At 44.1% G+C, this 13,321-nt stretch overlaps 1 protein-coding gene across 9 annotated transcripts in view; it reads right to left on the bottom strand.

Moving 5' to 3' along the window:
* The window catches only part of HDX (highly divergent homeobox), a 105,294-nt gene that overhangs the window by 39,338 nt on the left and 52,635 nt on the right, over positions 1–13,321 (bottom strand). For all 9 annotated transcript variants that reach the window (XM_014607271.3, XM_014607273.3, XM_059732740.1 and 6 more), the window contains one exon: positions 9,838–9,984. In XM_014607271.3, the coding sequence (XP_014462757.1) occupies positions 9,838–9,984 (147 nt within the window). The remainder of the gene's footprint in view (positions 1–9,837; positions 9,985–13,321) is intronic.

Raw genomic sequence — 13,321 nt, 5'->3', positions numbered from 1 at the left:
CAGTCAGTGGGTGAGAAACAGGTGGTGGGGTGGGGGAGAAAGGGGAATGGAGACCTGGTAATAAGATGTAGCTGGTAAATAATGAGAGGTTATCGGGGGTATCAGATGTTAAGCTGGTTATAATGTGGCATAAATCCAACATCTATATTTACTCCATGATTTTTTGTATCTAATTGGTTGATGAAGTGAAGTTTGTAGGCTTGTCTGCAAAAGGTGTTTTGTAAATTCCCTTTGAGGATTAGAACTGAGAGACTGGAGAGAGTGTGGTATGTCTTGTGAGAAATGAGTCTCCATAGGTAATTGAGTATTTTTGTCTTTGATAGATTTTTGGTTCATTCTGGTACGCAGTTGTTGTTTGGTTTCTCCTACATATTCTCCATCAGGGCATTTAGTCCACTGGATGAGATATATTACATGTCTGGAGATGCAGGTATAAGATTCAGGAATATTGATGCTTCTGTTGTGGGGTGCAGTTATTCTGGGGGTTTCATAGTTGTTAGGGGCTGGAAGGGACCTTCCAAACCATTGGGTCCAACTCCCCTGCATGTGGGCAGGAAAGACTGTTGGGATCAAATGATCCCAGCAAGATGGTCGTCAAGATGTTTTTTGAAGATCACCAGGGTGGGACTGTACCACCTCTGGGGTGAGCCTGTTCCAAACCCTTGGCACTCAGCTTGTAAAGAAGTTTTTCCTTATGTCTAGCCTGAAGCCATCTTCAATCAGCTTGTGCCCATTATTTCTTGTCCTCCCCGGGGGGTGGGGGGGGCTTGGTGAATAGATGCTCCCCCAAACTGATGTATGCCTCTGATATACTCATAGGCTGCAACCAAGTCCCCCCTGAGTCTTCTCTTCTCCAGACTGAACGATCCCAAGTCCCTCAGTCTCTCCTCATACTTGTCTCCAGGCCTCTAATCATGTGTGTGGCCCTCCTCTGGACTCTCTAGAGTTTCTCCACGTCCTTCTTGAAGTGCAGCACCCAGAACTGGATTCAGTACTTCAGTTATGGTCTCACCAAGGCTGAGTAAAGCGGGAGTGACATCCTCTGACTTGCTTGAGATACCTCGGTGGATGCTTGCCAGTGTTTGATTAGCTCTGCCAACTACAACATTGCATTGGTAGCTCATTTTCATTTTGTTGTCAATCATGACACTCAGGTCTCGTTCAGTTGTGGTGCTGGCAAGCGTAGCACTGCCGAGCCTGTAAGTGTGTTGTGGGTTATTTCTCCCCAGATGGAGCACTTTACATTTCTCTGTATTAAATGACAGCAAGTTGAGGTCTGCCCACTTCATGAGCCTGTTCAGGTCAGCCTGTATTGCCAGCCTGTCTTCGAGTGTGCTAACACTCCCCGATAGCTTGGTGTCATTAGTGAACTTTGCCAGATTGTTTATAATGCCTGAATCCAAATCATTAATGAACATGCTGAAGAGCACTGATCCAAGTACTGACTCCTGAGGGACACTACTGGTCACCCTCCACTATGACGACTCAGTTCCATCAATCAGTACCCTTTAAGTCCTACCATGGAGTTACCTAGCCACCGGACCGTAGTCGAGGCCCCATTTTCCCAAGTTGACCATGAGGACATCATGGGATACCAGGTCAAAGGCCTTTTTGAAGTCCAAGTATATGTGTTAGAGATGTGTTGGCAGGTCTTACATTTCTTGTCATGGCATGGTCTGGATCCATTTGGTGTATTTTGGGCCACAGGAAGTTTGCTTCTGGTGATGAGGTTGGCGAGGTTTGGTGCTTGTTTAAAGGCTAGGATCGATGGTTCTGGGAAGATCTCTTTAAGAACTGGGTCTTCTTCTGGTATGGGTTGCAACTGTTTGAGGATTTTCCATATAGGTTCCAGGGAGGGATGATTCGTCATAACTACTGGTGTGCAATTCATGGGGATTTTCTTTCTGTAGTGCAGCAATTCTTCATGTGGTATCCAGGTGGCTCTTTCAAAAGTGTGATTTCTCTCTCTGGAGGAGTGTCCTTATTGAGTGAAAACTGTTTTGAAATGTGTGAGGTGATGATCATAGGCGTTCTCAGTGCAAATTCGATGGTGTCGGAGAGTTTGGCTGTATATATTACAGCTTTCTTGGTGTGTTTAGAGTGATTGCTGGTTCTGTGCAGATACGTATGTTAGTCCATGGGTTTCTTGTATATGGTGGTTTATAACTTACCATTCTGGATAGTGATCATAGTGTCTAAAGAGGAAATGTTGATGCTGGAGTACTGAAGAGGTAATCTGATGGAGGGGTGATGATTACTGAATTTTTGATGGAAATCAGAGATTGCAGGATTTCAGTCCAAATGATGAAGATGTCATTGATATATCTTACGTATAGAAAGGGTTTGATGGTGCAGTCCTTGAGGAATCTTCTTCCAAGTGGCTGACATTTGGGGGGCATTTCACATGCCTCCTCACTACAATGTGCAGTACCTCTGCTATTATGTTAATTTATTTCTGCAAAAATTAAAAATCATGAAGCTATGAAGGGAAAACTGCACCCACTGTGGTAGGATAACAGTGTTACAATGGGGAACTATTGTTATTTCTGATGAGCTGCATATTCCTTAAGCAGAACAGATAAATGATTCCAAGCACCGGTTGTGAATGAGATTCAAAGATATATCTTACATAAAATAAACAATCTGAGGGACTCATTGTATGTGGCACTTGTAATCCCCCAGATTTGTAATGATACGATACCCTAGATTTCCTTTTTGGATTAACTTCAGGAAAACTGTATTAAGGAGAAATATGGAAGTAGGTAGAATGAAGCCCAGGATGGTTTGTGGACAGTACCAGAGATTAATTAAGTACTGACTCTGTCTTGGTGTCAAATGTAAGATTCCATAAAGCAGTGGAGATTAATGGTGGTTAAGAAATAATCAGTTCTGCTGTTATTGGGGACTGGATCAGTACCCGAGACAAGAAACAGAAATAGCTTTCTCCCTACTCAGTCCTAATGAAGCAACACTTGGTATCATGTTATTGAGCCACTCCAAAGTGGCTGAATACTCAGCAACTCAACACAGGGCCTACCTACACCGAGTAACAGCTACACTGCACTACGTGAAAGCCTCATTAATTTGAACCAGAGAGGACGAAAAAACCCCTACAGTTTCAAAATAAACAGGTTTGAAATAAATGTAAATACAAAATGCTATGGGCATGTACAGACTTAGTTTACCCACAAGCAAATCTTACTAACTGATTAGAACAAAATGATGAGTGCAAGCTATGACATATTAGTCCAAAACCAAAAAAGCTCATGACTTACAATGATTCATGGGGCTAGGCCACAGAAGAGATGACAGTGTTTCAGACCCCACAGCCCAGCACTGTTCAGTATGTGTATGTATTCCAGATACCACCCTCCCCTCCCCACAAGCACCCATGTGCTAATTAGCAAGGATTCTGGTTTTCTCGGTTTAAAAACCTAAAATTCTCTGATAAAAAAATTCCAAAATTCTCACACTAAAAAACTCAAAATCTGTAGTCTTCCACGATTAAAAGGAAATGCCATTATATATATAGGTATCAGTTGAACACAAAGTTTCACTGATATATTTATAATTTTAACACAGTTTGGAAGTCTACCAGTGCTTCAACCATTAAAATAAAATAAATTATAAATACCTATATATTTTGGCATTTGATTTTGGTTTATTTATCATAGAAAAAAATCAGAGCTCTTCCTGCCACCTTTGCTCACCATGATGCAGGTCCAGCTGCAACTGTTCCCACCTGGCTGCTTTGTGGTGCTGAGCAACCCTCATATGCCGGTGCCCTGCCCCTGCCCATGCCATCGTCCATCACTCCCAAGCCACAGCTCCCACAGCTCTACAGGTGGCCTTCACTCTCAACCCACAGCACACTTATGCCCCTCCAGCCCTGCTGGTGCCCCTCAGTCCCCACCTGCTTCCCCCCTAAGCCTTGCCACAGGGGCCCCCAGCTGCCAGGACTCTGGGACCAGAGCCAGGGCCCGCAGCCTCCTGGTCCCTCCCCAACAGCACCTGAGCCCTGGCTGCTACGTTCAGAGCAGAGCCCGTGGGGGGAGGATGCAGGCTGCCTGCAGTGGGGCTTGAGGCTCCCTGCCCTGCTGCTCTCCCCCCTCATGGGCCTCAAATGCCCAGTGGGAGGGGCCCAGTGCAGGAAGGTGGAGAGGCTCACTGCTGCTGCCGCCACTGCCCCTAGGAGCCACGCGCCAGTCATGCCACCATGGCAAGGCACCTCCCGCCTGCCCAACATCAGCAGGGGCAGTAGCAGCGATGCAGACTTGTGCCCTCAGCTGCTGCCAGGTGGGCAGAGGGCACCTCACCATGGCAGCGCACCTGGAGTGGGGCTCTTGCCAGCAATGGCAGTGGCACCAAGGCTTCCTGCCCTCCTGCACCAGGTTCTACCTGCTATATTGTGGAGGCCTCTATGGGGATGGCAGCAGGGTGGGGACTCCCAAATCTGCAACAGGCAGCCCTCATCCTCCCATGCCCTGCACACAAATCTGGGGAGGCACATGCCCCCCCATGCCCTACTCCCCAGGAATGCGTGCAGCAGCAAGGAGCGTGTCCCCCCTGCTGCCCTCCAGATGAGCCGCCCATGGCTCCATCCTACTCCCCCAGCTGGGCCCTGTGGCCACACATTCCCATCTAGGCCCTAGACTCCCCTTGGGCCTTGCTTCCCACAGCCCCAAGCAGCCCCTTGCAGGCTGGAACTCTGCCAGCCTGCATGGGCAAACCCATGGTTTCCTGTACTTTTCTCCTTCAAAGGAGAAAATCCATGTTTTTCCACAGTGAACAGAAAATCTGGATCCCTGCCCCCTACTCGTGACTGGAATCAGGTGTTCTCCAAAACTGTACATGCATCAAGACTCTCCAAAAATGTATATGAAGAGGAGGCACAGTGGTGCTTGATTTAGCTCCACCCTGCAGAGGGCAGGGCCACATCAGTCACGTGTGATGCACCGAGGAAGGGGATGACAGATCCTCTCATTTACATAGACATCTGGTAATGTTTGACAGACAGTTAAGGCTATTGAAAAAATAGAAATCATTGGAAACAGGAAAAAAAAGCTCTGCTCAGCTGTGGCAGTGAAGATGTAAAAATGTATTCAACCAACTGTTTCACTGTGACTTGTAAATGACTTGGTGCTGAGGGGGACCAAGCACAATGGGCACAACAACTTATTTGGACGAGCTGCATTGACCCAGCCTTGTGGCAGGTTTCCACTTATATATTTGCCCAATATAGGCTTCTGCCTTGTGCCAGGTGCCATATGGCCATGCTCAATACAGGCTGTAGTCAATCAACTTTGTAGTTGGTTCTCATGACTGAGAATGTGCTGCTTCTGGCAGCGGTATAATGACAAAGTATTTAATGACATTTTCCTGGTCAGGGACCAGACAATGGCTTTGAATTTTCAAAAGAATCTGTATTATGAATTAGCCATATTGTAAAGCATTAAAAAAATCCTTGGCTGGGGAGTGACAATAGCTTCAAAGTATCCAGTACACTGAACCCATCTGATATCAAATTAATCAGGTTTTCCTGTACTATCAAGGAGCACTACCTGGAACTGCTGATCAAAGCTTTCCAATCTTGAGTGGATGTGCATGCTACAATGGGATATACTTATGAGATAGACAAAAGTACATTTGCACAGGCTTCCAGAGGGGCTTCAGATTGTGAAGCAGCTGTAACACATTCATGAATCTATAGTAATAACAGGGAGCTAAAAATTACCCTAACTTTAGCTGTGGATGAAGCAGGGTTGAAGCTGGAGTGATTTTGTTGCATTAGTACTGCTAGAGGCTCACTCACATGCAACAATTAGAGCATAACAGCTGCTGCGTGGTCTGAAGCAGCAACTCCTCCTTCCCTTTTGAAACTGCTCCAAGTGTCTGGTTGTCTATGCCCTTAGAGATATGTAATCAAATGACAAGGAATCATTTGTTTCAGGTTCAGGCAACTCTACCTAAGCATTATGAACAAGTTTAGTGAATAACATCTGAAATAACATAGGCAATAATTAATGATTCATTTATTTTGGGCACTATTCCCCAAAAGATGAAAACCAAACAAACAACCCCTGCAAAAAACTTTATTAGCTAATAGGCAATACTAAGAAATGCTACTCCAAATAACATGTAAAGTTACATAAACAGGTTTTAGCATGTAAATCATTTTAATAGCAAAGTTACCAGCCAACATAAAATACATAATTCTGATATCAAACTTAAACACAGACATCAATGAAAAATGTTGTCTGTACAACAAGCAAACCTAATGTACCTCTGCTTCCAGCTTTCATTCCCTGGGCCCTTCATATCCAAGGCCTTACTGTGAAAAACACTTAAAATAATAAGATCTGTTACTCTAGGATAAACTTGTTATTTTGGTAAAGGGTTTTAAGATTAAAGATTAAAAACATAATAATACTGAAATCATATTTTGCAAATGCCCACATATAACAAGGAATATCAGTTCCTTTGCCTTCTCTCTTCTTATGCATAATATGTATATAGTCTGCAGTGTCCATATAATAAAATCTTAATTTTGGATAAGGATACACTGGTAGATGTAAAATATTTACACAAAGAGATACCTTAGCTGTGTACTGAAAAAATACCAGTACTTAAATAATCACTCTATTATACCAGAAATTAGATGTCACAATACCTTCAAAACTGTCCCTTACGCAAATGCAGTGTTACCGAAAAAAAATGAGTGATGGCCTTCCCAAAGCTATCGGTTCAATCAGATGTGTGAAAAAAAGTACTTTTCTGCAAACTGTATACATCTGCAAAGTAGAACTGAGTTTCCTTAACTACTCTATAACTAAGAGCACTCCATTCTGACAGATAGGGTTCCTCCGAGTAAAATTAAGGTGTTTGTATAGCCAAACAAGAGTGGAGTAGGAAGGGGCCTTTTTCTACACAGTTACCTTTTAAGGTCCATATATTGCTACCAAACCTCTTTTACAAATATTACCATACCATAAATGAAATTAAAATATACAAGATTATTTCTACCATTGCTCTTCTTACAAATACACTAGTAAGTCCTCATGCTTAAAATAAAGGTATGTGGGCAGCCACTGCACGCAACTGGGAAGTGTTCAGACATATGGAGTAACTCTCAAAAAGGGGGTCAGTGGGTAGAGTTTGAGAAATCACTTCATAGCTGTCTTTTTAAAAAATTTTTTGGAATGACTAGACTCAAAATGCCTTTAAAAATATTGATCTACAACCTCAAAAAGGAAGCACCACGATCAGTATCTGATCAGTTATTAAGTATACCACAGATAGTTACCAAATATTTGATAAAGGGGAGAGAGATGATGCTTCTGCCAAGGTACACTAGCCTATCACCTCTAGCCTCAACCCTAAACCCTGCAGCATTAAACACACATGTAGACAACTTTGCAAGATGAGTCAAATGCTAATGTTTTATGCTTTAAGATTTGAGCTTCAAATTAGTAGTTAATATAATAGAAAAGTGCCTTCTAGGGCACAAAGCAATTAAAAACTAAAACAAAATAAACCTAAAACATAAGAGGAAATGAAGTAAATAATGGTAAACTACTTCAGTCTAAAATGCAAGAATGTTTGTATATATTCCAATTTAATGCTGACAAAATGAAAAGTGCATTCACAAAAGGAAAAAAAGGACTTTGTCTTGAGTAGAAAAATAAATATTTTTTGTTACAATGCATAGAAAAACTCCTGAATGAAACATGAAGTAGAAAACTCCAACAAAAAAACAAACAAACATGACATACAATTAACTGGGATATAAAATAAGAGGGGGAGAAATCCTACAACCTATGCCCTTGTCAGAAACCCAGAAAGTATAACATAAATAACTAAGTCCACCCCCTGAAAATTCAAGATTGTACTCTACACTATATAGTCTCTCCAATGTTTTTCTTTAATTACTTAAGAAACAGCACAGGCAAAGAGCTTCTGCCACTTTCTCTAACTCATCTACTATTTGGTTAACAACATACTTTAGGAATCTTTTTTTCCCTTGGGTTTATATTTACTTTTCCTTTATTTCAGCCCATAATTCTTTATTATGCCCAACTGGACTACCTTGAACAATTCCTCACCTATTTTTGTCTGAGCACAATTATTAAATACTTGTAGATTGTTCTGTTCCCCCCCCCCCCCGTCAAATTAGGTACATTTAGTTCTTTTAATGTTGCCTATCTAACCTCTTATTACTCTCAATTCCCTCCAGCTTTTTGGTATAATCAGAACAATATAATATTTTAGGTGAAGACCAGCATTCAGTTATGAAATCATCACTTTAGCCCCTGGATATGACTAGAAGCACAACTTGGGAGTAGGTGACCAGGGCAAGAATGAGGGCATACAAGAATGGCTATTGCCTAGGGCACAGAAACTGTTTTTTATGCCTTTGGACAGGACCCTGCGTAAACCCCAACCAGGTGTGACCAACTTGATCCAGGCAATGCTGCAGGTTACACTTTGCTACAGTGCCCACATTCCAAATCCAATACAGAAACAAATCCTGAAGTTCAGGTGATAATTCAGAATGATTCCAGGATTTAATTGCTGGAATGTATCTCCAGAACAGCTGGTGTACAGTATTTATAGGCAGTCCTCGACTTACAACATTTCAAGTTATAACATTTCTCACTTACAATGTTTATAAATTGACACCCTGTTTCAACTTTACAATGTGAGTTTCGACTTTACAACACTTGATCCAATGTGACGGCACACCAATGAACAAGTTCACTGTGTCACCCATGTCCCTGGAGAACATCTGTCCAAACTTCCTTGGGCACTTTCTTTAAGAAAGCAGATGAGACTCCAGAAAAACCTGCAGCCAAGACTCCTGAGAAGACTCCAGCCAAGAACCCTTCAAAAAAAGTCCAGCCAAGAGCCTTTCAAAAAGTCCAGCAAAGTCACCTCAAAGAAGTCGTTCCAAATCAATATGATTGCTATTTACAATATAAATACATTAGTGTAGCTATAGTACTCATCTATAATTGATCGAGTACAAAATTCTGGTGTATTTTTGGTGGAAACAGGGTATCGGGTCTTGGTTCAGGAACCAATCCCCCATTTATAACATTGTTTCTTATGAGACAATTGGTTCCGAGTTACGTTTCAACTTACAACAGTTTTCAGGAACCAATTGTGTCATAAGTCCAAGGACTGCCTGTACTCCGTTCTTCATTTATATCAAATGGTTCTCTAAAAACGATCACCTGAATCAATCCTGCAGTCATTTTTCTTCCTGAAAGGGAGCCTTGAATCATCTATCACATGTTCCCATATCTCCCTCACTGATACCACTGGACTATAAAATTAGAAGTCCCCAATATCCTTCAAAATCCCTTTTACCATCTTGTCACATCTCATCTTGACTTCTGGGAAAGTACTGCAAAGTATTTATTTGGGTAATTCTTTCACACGTTTATGACAATTTTCTCACTAAACCTATTTATAAAAAAAGAGCGCTTGTTCCCCTATCTTTAGAGGAGGGACAGTTTATTTTAGTCACATCATAACTTTTAGTCCTTTTCAGTTTGCTGGGATACCCCTGCTCACTTAAAATCTTACATCAATTCCAGTCTAAATAGAATGTCAAATGTCTTGTAATGCTGCTCTTGCTGCAGATCAATAAGAATTTCACCTGAGGGCTTTTAGCTATATATAGACTGGAGAAAGAGCAAGAGAGTACTTCCTAACATGGCCATTCATTATGTAATGTGAAACCTATTTCAGGCTATCTCATGCAATTTTAAAAGGCTTTCATCTACCCTATTTTTGCCTCTGCGACAAGATAGGGGAGGACTATAAATTTCTTACCCGCACTATTTCACAGTCAACATTTAATTCTGCAGCGACAGCTTCAATTTTCTCTCTGCAGACTGAGCCCAGGCTGGTCATGCCATTGTCCCAGTATTTCTTTAAGGTGGCTAAATCTCGGTCACTAAACTGCGTGCGGTCTTGTAGCTGGAAGACAAGAAGTGACGATTAGAATAAAAGCAAAAAGAAAATGAGTTTGGGTGATGCAGGCCTTTTCATTTTGCCATTACAAAACCAAAAATCCTGGAGGAAGAGACCACCCATCTTGTAGCCCAATAACTTAGTTGCAAAGACATCTGACCAGGAGTGGAAGATCCCCCTTTTTAGCCCCCCCCAGCCAAAGGGGGCTTGAACCTACATCTTGCACTTCCCAGCAAAGTATCCTAACCACCAAGTCATGGTCTAGGCAGGATCAAGAGTATTACCCATTTTTTTTCTCTTAAGGTGAACTACAGGGCTGCCAAAAGAAGATATATGGAACTAGGAAAACAGTGTAAAGAGAAACTAGCTCTGCAGTTCAGAGAAAAGGTACTGGCCTGAAAAAGGAGACTACTCTGAGTTCTGGCCCCTATACTTGGCCCCAACACCGTCTATCCATTTTAACAAGTGACTAATGCAGAACTCTCCCTGGGCTTTAATCACTAGGTAATGAGCCAAGGTTAAGTGGGTCCCCCAACATACAAACACTGGCTGTGGTTTTTCACTGATTAACATTTCAGGGACTATATGCTTTCCCAAGCATGATATAGAATAGTAAGAGTGTCAAGGTACGTACAAGCTTTCACACAAACTGACATAAGTTAAGCAGTCTAGTTTAGGCAGTTTGAAACCCTTTGTACAAGCATTTATGAGGCTGGCTATGTGCTCTGCAGACAGACTATTGTCCATGGCCCCAGAGCACACATCCCATTATGCTTTGCAAGCTCCCCAGTTTGTCTACAGACAGATGAAAGCACCCAAGGGCACAGGTTAAGGCTGATTGGGTGGACCATATTCCCTTTCCCCATAACACTCCCTCCAACCTCCCTCCCAGCTGTCAGGCACTCAGACAGCAGACCCAGAGACACTGTGCTGTCTTTTCAAGCTCATCAATTCCCCTTCCAGCAGCGCAATAGGTCCTTTCACCTCTGGTGCCAGCTGAGACCCAGTTTCAGCATAAGTCAGATGAGTCTGGTCTGGGTTGGGTGCCAGCATGTCCAGTGAGCCAAGTGAGACTGGTCCACTTACATGGGGCATGGGGAACAGGCCTGAAGTGTCCAGTTCTCTGGAGAGGGGCAGGGTCTGGGAGTGTCAGGAATGGGGGTGGGGGGGTGGGGGAGGGTCAATGTAATTTGGGGGCAAGGTCTTGCCCTTACCCACAGTGCATTGACAAGGCCCCTACCAGGACCCTACCTGAGAGGCTGGTCTGTGTAGAAGGGGGGGGGGGTGTGTTCCAGAATGGCAGGGGTCACTGCACTTTGGGTACATGAGGGGGCAGGGCTTGGGGAACAGCACAGGGTCTGCAGGGTCCAGGTCCAAGAAGTGAGGGCCAGGTCCAAGCAGGTCCAGGGCAGGGGGGAGGGGGACAGGGAAGAAAGGGTGTGCTGGCAGCTTACTTTCCTCTCCTGCTTAGGGCTCGGCAGGGTTAATGTTGCACAGCCCCATGGCTAGGGAAAGGGGTTGGGCTTTCCCAGCCTGGGGGGAGGAAAGGGGGAAAGGGTTGGTCTGCGACTCAGCTGAAGAACTGCAGTCTGACTGACCTACAGATTTTCACTGGTGGTGGGACGACAGGGGTGAAGACAAAGCAAGGCAGGCTGGGATGCCAGAAGACAACATTAGTGCTTTTATTGGACGAGTAAGTGTATAAGCATTCTTTAAACTGGCAGAATCTCCAGCTGAACTAGACTTATACCTTGTCAGACAAGATTTAAATTTAAACCACAAGCATGTTTTTTCAGACCACACTAAGCATTGCAAACACTTGTATGTTTAGGGTTCCTACTAGTGGAATTGTGATTCCACTGGCAGAAACGTAATTGCTGAATGAATCCAAAGAAGCCATAGCACACTCAGGACAAATCTATTTGGACAGGTGGGAGTAAGATCTAAAAATTGGTGATGCTGGCACCTGTGCTTCTAACTTCAGGTGGCACCTTAGCCATTCAAGCTAGGGACAGAAATTACACGAGACAGTAAAAAGTGATTAGAACCCAGCTGAAACCTGTAACAAAACAGAAGTTCAGTGCACATACACCAGTTTCAAAATAGCAGAATCCAGTTTAAGATAGACCTGGATGGATGCAGTACTAGATTCAATCACTTTAAATTACACCAGTCTATTGAACTTCGGTTCCAGGTCCCCTCCCAACACAAGTTGATCCCAGTCCTTTGGCATCCTAGGGTGCACTGTGGGCCCCACTTAACCCCCCTCCCCCCAGTCTCTGGGCAGGCTTGCCTCTGCCCCCAGGTTGTTATAGAGCTTCAAAGCCTCTGATCCCCAGCCCAGCTGGCAGTAGCAAGCGGGAAGGGGGGGAGGGGCAAATGGTTTGCATAGCAGGGGAGGGAAGCCCCTGAAACCAGGGCTTTCCACCAGGCAGTGAATGCTCCAGCCTTGCCTGCCCCCCACCTGTCAGCTGCTGGTGCTGGCAAGGGGGCAGGGCTGGAGCATTTACTGCCCAGCAGAGCTGGGCTGCATAGAGGAAAAGTCCCCACCTCAGAGGCTTTCTCCTGTGCAGACCCCAGCAAGGGGGCCTTGGGACCAAGCAGGTTTGTTTTCCCCTCTGCCTGCTCCCCTGCAGCTGAGAGGCAGGGGGCTGGCCAGGAGGCAGGACTAGGGCATCCACTGTCTGGCAGAGCTTGGAGGCATGTGGGAGTATCCCTTGCCTTCTGGCCTTTGCCAGTCCAGGCATATGCCAGCCTTGGCCAAAGGAAGACTAAACGTGAGTTCTGTTCATTAGCAGTCTAATCCAGGGGTTCTCAAACTTTGTGATACCACAAGCCCCTGGCAGCCAATTGACGAGCAGGGGGATCCCCCACGTGCCCGAGCAGTGGTGAAAGCGGAAGCGTGGACAGCACGTGGTGGCAGAAGTGGAAGTGCTGGCAGCACATGGGTTTGTAACCCCCTTTTAAATTGGGTCACGACCCACAGTTTGAGAACCCCTGGTCTAATCTACACAGTTTAGAGAAACCTGTATAGATTGGACTGATTCTGCCTCCAGCTTTTTGGTTGTCTGTACTTAGCCTTAAAGGAGAAGCTGGATTTGGGCCTGTGTCTTAGACTTTCTACTATTTAATTATCCCTTTTCTTTTCTTGAAAAGCAGATTTTTCAATCCAGAACAGCAAATTCCCTAGGATTTACCTCTGCCAGTACATTTAGAAGCAAAGGGAGGTTTAAATGTGGTGGCCTTTCTTAATTTAACCTGATCTTTTGATTGGTCTTACCTCACTTTCACGAGGTTTAATGAGAGTAACCATGTTTTTGCTCTGGCTGTTTATGCTCTCCTC

Source organism: Alligator mississippiensis, chromosome 8 (assembly GCF_030867095.1).
Source record: "Alligator mississippiensis isolate rAllMis1 chromosome 8, rAllMis1, whole genome shotgun sequence".
Taxonomy (NCBI): Eukaryota; Metazoa; Chordata; order Crocodylia; family Alligatoridae; genus Alligator; species Alligator mississippiensis.
Note: the sequence above shows the minus strand (reverse complement) of the source record. Positions and strands in the feature narration are given on the sequence as shown.